Here is a 9563-nt window from a genome sequence, read left to right as displayed (position 1 = left end):
CCTTCTTCTCCTTGTGCTCTTTTTGCACGTTGTAGTTGCACTGAAGCTTGATTGCGGTTGCCAATCTGGGCTTCTTTGCTACTGGCCCATCATCCCAATGTTCTTGCAACTCCGCAAAAGATCTTTTAGTGGCTTTAATGCGGTGCTCTTTGTGTACCTTGCGAACCTCTGCATTGGACTCCTTCTTGATGTTTACGGCAGCTAAGCTGGCATACTCAACAGCCTCTGTTTTATCCCAACTCACTAGGGTGTTTAGTGAGTCGCAGACATTGTTGTAGCTCTCTTCAAGTGCATAGGTCAGCATGTCTTTATCTTTGTTGCATTTGTTTAATTCCAAGTACTTTTCCATATGCATCTGGTTCCCCCGTGTCCATTCTAAGAGTATGTTTGTGTTCTTCTTTGCGAGGATGTTTTCTTGCATACCCAGGAGAGTGCAGACTGCGTTTCTTTTTTCCTTATCACTGTAGATCCAACGGGGCTCCATCAGAAGGTGGAATAGGTCCTTGATCCAGCTGAGTCTAGATAGGTCACCGGAGTTAGAGCGGGCACTAAGAGGTGGTGGGAACGGTTGTCCCATAATTTCTTGATTCTTGTCTTCATTGTTTGTGTTTTCCCATTCTTTGTGTGCTTCTTCATTGTGTGTGTACCCCCGTCTAGTTTCTTCACACTTGTTGATGCTGTTCTGGTCCTCTTTGAGCATAACCATAAGCACCTTTGCATACTCCTCAAAGTTTTCTTTCTTCCCCAGCCTACTGCTCACATCATCTTTTCCATTGTCCTCTCTCTCATTTTTGCTTGTCTTGCCCCATGCTGACCTTTTGTTCATATTCGTCCACATGTTTTTGACTCTGAGCGCATTTGTTTGAGTCCTGACATCTGGTTCGAACAGTTTGGCCCACTGCTCCAACACAGGTTCTTGATTTTCATCCTCAGGGCATATCATGGCTCTGCTGTACCCAATAGCAGCTTCATTTAACTTTGTCCAGTTCTCACCCATGCGTTTTTTCAGCATCTGCTTGTATCTCATAAGAAGAAAAAGAAAATAACGAATATCACTGCACCAACGCATATATGTTCTTGCCTCTCGAGTTGAGCCAAACAGGAGCTCGGCAACAGCAAAGGGCGTGGGAAACTCGTAATTGAGCAGCTTGATTCCAAGTGTCACTTTCTCGTTACGCACAGGATCTGAAATCTCGCAGTTGATGTGGTTGGGCATTGAAAGTCCCGTTAAGGTGCCAGACTTTACCCGCAAGGCAAATTTTTTGAGAGCTTTTGCATATACTGTATCGTACGTTCCAGGGTGTGTAATAAAGTTGGTGATTGTAGTGAGTTCCTGCAATGTATCCATGTGGCAACTCTGAAACTGCCCTTTGCCATTTACCTCAGTGAGCTCCACTGCTCTGAGGAACCTGGACGTGGTAGAGGCATAAATGGTCATTTGCTTTGCTGCTTGCACTGTGTTGATGATTGGCACCACATATTTCTTAGATCGCAATACGCGCTTCAATTGTACGCCTTCGCTAACTTGCTCTGCATGTTGGTTCACAAACTTGGTACTCCGTAGCCCGTTAGGCAACTCACTCGCTTTCCACCATGGCTTATTTGAGTCATTATACCCGCAAAATCTGTCATCCAGGCAGAGCATTGGCTTCAGGTTAGCCTCACTATGAGCAGGATCTTGCCCAAAGAGCCCTTTCATTTTGACTTGGGCAAATGAGGGCGTCAGGGCCTCATCATGTGTAGGCACCTCAAGAGACAGGTCCCAGAACTCAAACAAGTGGCCCACCATGGCCCTGAGGCGTTCAAGTGTCTCCGTGTTGGGCAGCGCCAGCACCTCCTGGACAAAGAATGACAACTTATTGCCAAATGTGCCCAGGCACACAAAATACGTGCCAAGCCTGGAGACCGTCTTGTCAACGAAGCACAGATTCTCCATCTCCTTGTAGTATGTCACCACAGGTATGACATACTTTGTGTCAGTTCTCAGCTTCTTTGTTGGCAGATAGAAAAGGGTGTAGTTCTGCTCTGCCAGGAGCTTGTGCTTTACACCAGCAAGGTCAACGTGCCTTGCCTTAGAAAAGCACTCGAGTCTGGTGCTGTTTTCTATCTCGACCAGGTCCATCAGTGCCGCCACCAGCTCGGGTGTCTCACTTTTTCCTTGCTCTCTTGTGATTTTCTGCTGTACATCCTTCAACACGTCGTTTTTTAGCAACTTAACCATGTTGCTGTCCTTCATCCTCATGTGCATTTTGTAGTGAGACTTCAGGTACTGGTCACGTTTTTTCTTGAAAAGTGTTTTGATATGTTTGTACATCCACTTGTTGCAAACTTCACTAGCAAAGGATGGCTGTTGGTTTCCGTCACGAAGGTTACTGTACCAAGGTGGGATCTTAGACAAGACAACCATGAGCCCTCTACTCTCCGCTCCTGAGCGTGCAGAAGTCAATTCCATCTCTGAGTCAGTATCCATCTATATAATTGGGATAGGGATGTTGAAGTCTGTATGTTTTTTTTGTATTGCCTGGAGAATAGCATAAATGCTCTCTCTGCTGCTGGTGAGAAAACTGATTTGGGAATACTTGTGCTAATACTTTTGAATTCAGAGACCAGCATTAACTATATATATACTGGGCGGAGCATGTGAGCTCTTATTTCTCATGTCCTCTCTCAGCATGAAAGAGGCTAACACAGAGCCATCAAAACAACCAGTAGAAAGGAAGAGAAGAAGAAAAAAAGAAAAAGAAAAAAAAGAGTTAGAGACAATTGCAAACTCTTACATGGAGCATACATACAGCGAAGATGATAAGTTCCTCATAGGGGAAAGTAATGGAACTAAGGTCTTCTTTGGGTTAAAAGATGATGGAACTCCAATTGCAATGAAGAGAATGTCTCTAATAGACTTTAATGTGCTGGCGAAAGAGATAGACCTTTTAAAGCTTAAAGAGCTGGATGATCCTTCCATTGTAAGATATCTGGCCTTTGTAGAGGCTCAGGACTTTGGATACATTGTTCTTCAGTTATGTGATCACTCACTGGAAGATTACATCAAGTTCCTACATCAAGGAATCCCACATCCAAGAATTGTGTTTCCTGAAGACCATCTTCCTGAAAAGGCAGTTGCACAACAAGTTCTCACTGGCTTAAAGATGCTCCACCATCAGAACCCTCCAATCCTCCACGGCAATATCAAACCCGAGAATGTATTGTTTGGTAAGCTACAGAAGAAAAAAATAAAACAAGCTCCTAATGCACACCTAATTTGAGAGTTATCTGACAAGTTCAAGTCAACTGAGTTATTTTGAGAGAACGCATCAGTTTGACCTGACCATTTTTTATTTATCTATCCATTTTACCCTGCAGATGGTACAAGGAAGGCCAGATTGGCAGATTTTGGAATATGCAAACCAGACAACAAAGGACAAACAGAACATAAAGCCCGTACCGGAGGAGCAAGACCATCATGCTGGATGGCGAAAGAGACCCTCATCTTGATGTCTTTTGATAAGGATGTACTTTCTGTATTTACAGATAGTGCTGGTACAAGAAGTGCTGACATCCAGGTTTGTTCTTATTCAGCATGCAAATAATTGTATCAATGAAAGCAACACATACTACAACTAAATGTTCATGTTCATTCTACAGGTGGCTGGGATGTTGTTATATTACCTCCTGTCTGGAGGACACCATCCATTTGGCAAAGGCCCTCAGTGTATATACAACATTCTGGATGCTAAGTACAACCTGGACCGTGTTCAAGATGTGCATGCCAAGGATCTCATCAAGAGGATGATCAATGAAGACCCAAAGAAAAGACCTAAAGTGGAGGGGTGCTTGGATCATCCCTACTTCTGTGTAAAATGAAAAGTATGACAAACGAGAAAACAGCTCTGAACATTCTTGTTTCACACTGCCATGTCTCATAAATCCTGTACACGTCAGGAAGAGTATATATTAATAATAATAATAATAATAATAATACAAATAAAGAAATTGCAAATTTCATGTGGGTATGTACTTTCTTCATTGTTATGTGACACAGAACTTCGCCACACCACAAAGGGGTGCATTGGACAAGAGATACATTAACAAGGGCAGCATTTCAGAACAGAAAGCTCATTGAAAAACAGTAACAGAAACAATGGCAGTCACACGTGCACATTACCAAGCAGGTTTTGACCAAAACAAAGTGACTTGTTTTACAGTGGTCACAGGAGAGCTTCAGGCAAGTGAGTTTGTGCAGCGCCTCCACATGATGCAGGAGCATGCATCGCTTGTATGTACCTATGTGGTAGTTGACCGTATCGCGTTGTGCATCCTTAAGGATAAAAAAATAAAGGCAGCAAAGGATCCCACTCATTTATTAGAAAGACACAGAGATCGCTTCAATATTATACCTGACAGCGACATCTTCTACATGCTGACTAAAGGTAACGAGGCCTTCGAGGATGGGATCGAGGTATACGAGAAGCTGGCCATGGAATACAATAACTTTAAACTGCAGAGGATGCATGACACTGCATCTCTTTTGCTGACCTTTGCAGTCTTTGCAGCCTACCGTAAAATGTCTGAACACCTATTGTACTTCAACTTCAACCTAGGCATAGACTTGGCCTCGGTGACCAAGGAAACACTTTTGGAGATGAAATGCGGCCACAGCTTCAAGGCCGCAATGATCTTAGAACAAGATCAGCGCTCTGCCCATGAACGCGCACGGGGCAGTTCCCGAACCTTTCTCAGAACCTGCAATCTACTCGGTCCGAATGGTACCGTTCAACTCACCAGATGTAGGCTCACAACAGACCTAATGTACATGGCAGGAGGAGACGCGGAGACAGGCGGGTTGCGGAACGTTTTACATGTGAGCAAGCTGCAACTGAGAATGATCGAGCGATTCTGCAATGTGTCTGTGAGGCACCTTATATTCAAAGACCATGGAGTTGTGGATGAAAAAGAGACAAAACTTGAAGTAGCAGTGAGGACTGAGTGCCAAGACGGGGAATTTATCCTGAGCAAGGAGATGAAGAAGGAGATGAACATTACCAACCCGGGTTACACAAGCCATTTGATTCTAAAACGGAAGTATACAGAGGCCATCTGTCTCCAACCATTGGAGTGCATGCTGGAGACCATCTTCAGACAAGACAAGGATAATATCAAACAACTGAGATGCTACAAGGATGTGAAAGTTGGAAACATGACCCTGTGCGGGAACCAGAGCAGTGTTGAAAGATTTATCCAGTCTACTGTCCTGGATCCATTCTTGCTCGGAGTTTTGTACTGGTGAAGCATTGTTTCTATGCAAAACCTCACCCACTCAGTCAGCACTGTTGTAGGCTTATATGTCCAGTTGTAATAATAATAAAAAACAATGACGTAAAAAAATACCAACTTGGAAGCGTGTGTGTGTGTGTGTGTGTGTGTGTCGGGGGGGGTCAAGAGATGACAAGTATTACAAGCATCCATACAGAGAACTAATACAAAAAAAACACACAAATATATTTGTTTTATTTATGTTTATTATGACTATTATAAAAGGAAAGGTTACCAGATGGACACATCACAGAGAGGAAAGCTCATATACATCAAAAGATGTATTCGGACACAGGGACTTTTTAAACGAGAAGGCCTGAGGTAAACCCTCTACAGAAAGTAGCAGAGCACACTTTCACATACTTTTCATATTTTCAAAAAAGAAAGGGGGTTTTTGAAGAAAAAAAGCTCAATCACTTAAGCCAATCACTGCTCTCTCAAGTTCTACAGACACTTGGGAGTGTCGTTACTCACTTTAAATAAAGATATTACCATCTTTGAAGAACACCTGCCCAGTCAGAGAAACTTACAAAATTAGCTTTGAAAAGAAATGTCTTGCTGGATAGTTCGTGAGAAAGGACATAGGATACAAGAAGGTACACCTGCTGTGACAGTAGGACAAGAGGTGTACTTCTTTGAAGGTCACTGTGAAGATGTTTCAGAAGCTCGTGTTCATGTCTATGACACGGAGCTTTTACTGTGGAAGACTTTGTCCCACGTGAACATGTTGGGTTTTCGTAGCAACCGCTACCACTCGGCTGTACTTGTAGGACATGTCGTGTATATCTACGGAGGCCTGAATATCTACTAGGATGTAGTTGATGATGATGAAGCTCTCTGCCATGAACTCTTCGCCTTTCATGTCATCACAAAGGAGTGGTCCAAAGTCAAATCTTCCAGCACTGTTCCTACTGGGAGATATGACCATGCAGCCTGTGTCTCAGGAGAGGACATGTATGTATATGGAGGAATAAAAAAACACCAGAACAGAAGGGAACAAACCCATGAGGTCTACAAGCTGGACACAGCAACAAAGGTCTGGTCACTACTATGCGCAACAGGCGCTCCATCACCACATGGTGCAGAAGGCAGCTGTTCTACTATGATCGGGACAGAGATGTTTGTGTTTGGTGGCAACGAATGGATGACCAACATTGTCAAGGTGTTTGACACAGTGACCAACTCTTGGCTTAAAATATTTTATGAATCGCCTTTTGACAAAAAACGCATCCTTACTACAGCGTTTGTGTACGATGAGGAGCTGTACCTAGCTGGTGGCTGTAATGTTGAACACAGGGTACCAAACCCTAACCCGTACTACGATGATCTGCTGAAGTTCAGCCCAGAGAGCCGCTCCTGGAAGAGATTGGAGACCAAGGGAAAACGCCCACATAATACAAGGGGCAAGTTCTGTTCAGTGGTGGGAGATCGCATCGTGTTCTTTGATGGAATTAATGATCATGACAATTGTGATAAAATCTGGGAAGATATGTATATATGGTTTTTGTCCCTCTCTGATCAAAACCTGTGTCCTGCGTAGTTTGGAGCGTAAGAGACACCAACAAGCAAGCTATGGGGAAGGGGTGTACGTTTTTTTCACCACAGACTTTCTTGTACTGGGTGGGGGTAAAGAAAAAATCCCTGTAAAACATATGAAAGAACTAAATAAAGCACACATTGCAAGTAACAAAGGTTGTTGTTTCTCTCTGGTGTGTAAATATTGCTCTGTTGTTCGCAACTTGTTAACTATGATAAACCCTGGAGACTCACACCCTACAGTCATCCCTATTACAATGTTTCATTAAGGTGCACTCTAGCAAAAACGCTAGTCTTACATAGATGGCCAGGATCCTGTTAGACGGGGCGGGTCCTACAGAGCTCTGTTGCTCAAGTATACATTGGTCTGTGTAAGACTCTGAGTTGTCCCTGATCTAGCTCTAGAAGCACAACACCTGACATAATTTCAGCAGCAATGGACAAAGCCACAAAGATGTCATTGGAGCTAATGCAAGTTTACGGGCGCACCCATAACATTTGCATTTGCCCGCTGGGCTTCACCAGCGTCGCGGCCCTGGCGTTATTTCGCAATGAGTTTCTAGAAGCAAAAAAAGCTGGTGTCCCTGTCCCTGAGTGGACCGGTGAGCCGCTCAGGCGTAGAGGCTTGAACGACGACATCGGAAACTCAAGCTCAACTAAGACAGCCAACTTAATGTGGGGCTGCAACTTTGAGGAGATTCCTGAGGAGCTAATGGTGCTGCTCACTGAGCAGTGCGTCTACGTGGTTGTGAAACCCATTAAGTCTGATCTAGAGAGCAAGGAGCTTGTTGACCTGTTAAATGAGTTTGCCAAAACACATACAAATGGCATGATCAAAAACATGATGAACTCCTATGATGTTAAGGGCGCTAGACTAGTGGCAATGAACGCAGTTTACTTCAAGGGTACTTGGAAGACAAAATTTAACAAATTTAACACGCAAGACCAAAGTTTCTTCTACGAGCCAAACTCTGAAATGCAAGTCCAAGCCATGTGTCGCACGGAGGAGTCTAACACCCCAACGCAGATTACGGAGAACCAAAAACTCTTCAGGGTTCTGCACCTGCCCTACGAGGGCGAAGACAAAGCTGTCATGCATATTCTGATACCTCAGAGGGGGTTAGAGGTTCACAACGTGTGTGAACTGCTGCACAGCGTGTCGGATATAACGCCCTACCTGGACCTTGACTTAGCCCTATACGCTTGTCGGTATAAAGTGGTGTTGCCCAAGTGGCGGATGGAATGCGAACTGAAGCTGGGGGAAGCCTTGGAAAAATTGAGTGTGCCTTTAATTGGGACAACTAAGCAAAAGTGCATGGTGGTGGTGGACGAGGAGGGCACGGTGGCTGCCGCTGTTACTGGAATGACTCTGTTTGGTATGGAGGATACAAGGTTTAGGGAGTTCATTGTCAATGTACCTTTCCTCTTTTTCATCACTAGGATTCGGACCGATGGCAAGAAGGGTCGCACTATTCTGTTCGTGGGAGGGGTGAAGATTCCCACGTTTTGACTGGGGAACACCTAAAGTGTGTGTGCAAAAAAATGTGTATTTGTATGTTGCTTCCCTCAGTTGTCATAATACCCCAAATTGGCAAAAAGAACTCAGAGACACCAACAAGCAAGCTATCGGGAAGGGGTGTACGTATTTTTCACCACTGACTTTCTTGTACTGGGGGTAAAGAAAAAATCCATGTAAAACATATGAAATAACTAAATAAAGCACACATTGCAAGTAACAAAGGTTGTTGTTTCTCTCTGGTGTGAGAACTGAGGGTTGTGATTGGTTGGTTCACTTAAATTTACATAAACCTTCAGTACAAATGTAAGCAGTTTTTAAGAGCCCAGCCCAACTCCTTCCATACACTCACCTAACACATTGCATCCAGTGAGACCTTGAACAACAACAACATCATCTACAAGATGAGCAACATGACCAACACCGAAAAGGCAGATTGGGTCAAGGTGCGGCGTTCGGATCTGATTCAAAGGTGTTATTTGCCACAAGTTATCATAGATGGCTTGATTGAGAGGGGTGCTATTAGAGGTGAACAAAATGAAATCTTGAAAGTGGAAAAAACACCTCACAGCATGATGAGACAACTTTTTATTTTTCTTAAGCATCAATTGTACTTGCTGTACGATTGCGTAAAGGAGCTCGATCCATATCTTTTCGAAAGTCTCAACAAGAATCCCGAGATGAAAAGAAGTGCAAGAACTTTTTTGGACAGGACTCTGACACACAGCACTCACAGCACACACAGAGAGAGAGAGAGAGAGACTGAGGTTTCTACAGTTCAGGATTCAGGAATTAAGGTACTTGAACATCTGGAACGGATGGAGAGTACACACTTTCAGGATTACAAGAATTTTTTTAAATTATACTTCCATGATGATGAAGAAGAGTACAAGGACATTAGCAAGTCAACCCGAGAAGAAATTGCTGCAATATATTCAGCCTATCCTTATGGGGAGGCATCTCCCCATAAGCAGATTCTAGAGATGATGGGGAGGGATGATATATGTGATGAAAGAGAAGAGACGTCAATCTCAGAGACTGCCAACACTAACGGACTCAGCACTGTGGCCTTGACTCATGAACAGGCATCTACTTATCTTTGCACGTGTTGCCAAGAGTTGATGGAGAATCCAATATTTTGTCCAAAGTGCACCAATCTGGTTGGATGTCAGAAGTGCATTGCCATATGGACAGGCACTCA

General features: G+C 43.8%; 2 protein-coding genes across 2 annotated transcripts; both read left to right on the top strand.

Moving 5' to 3' along the window:
* Nucleotides 1-2657: 2657 nt before the first annotated feature.
* On the top strand, nucleotides 2658-3923 carry LOC308099176 (serine/threonine-protein kinase/endoribonuclease IRE1-like; the record flags this gene model as incomplete). The annotated part of the gene is made up of 3 exons (XM_080447796.1): nucleotides 2658-3210; nucleotides 3361-3560; nucleotides 3643-3923. The coding sequence occupies 3 exons, from the start codon at nucleotides 2658-2660 to the stop codon at nucleotides 3859-3861; spliced, it is 972 nt and encodes a 323-aa protein (XP_080303922.1). The 3' UTR covers nucleotides 3862-3923.
* Nucleotides 3924-7282: 3359 nt separating this feature from the next.
* LOC308098653 (neuroserpin-like) lies at nucleotides 7283-8356 on the top strand (the record flags this gene model as incomplete). Its single annotated transcript, XM_080447061.1, has 1 exon — nucleotides 7283-8356. One exon carries the CDS (start codon nucleotides 7283-7285, stop codon nucleotides 8354-8356), a length of 1074 nt encoding a protein of 357 aa, XP_080303187.1.
* Between the last annotated feature and the right edge of the window lie 1207 nt (nucleotides 8357-9563).

This window comes from Gymnoscopelus braueri, assembly GCF_963280865.1.
Source record: "Gymnoscopelus braueri genome assembly, chromosome: 13".
NCBI classification, from domain to species: Eukaryota; Metazoa; Chordata; class Actinopteri; order Myctophiformes; family Myctophidae; genus Gymnoscopelus; species Gymnoscopelus braueri.
This window is presented reverse-complemented; position numbering and strand designations above follow the sequence as displayed.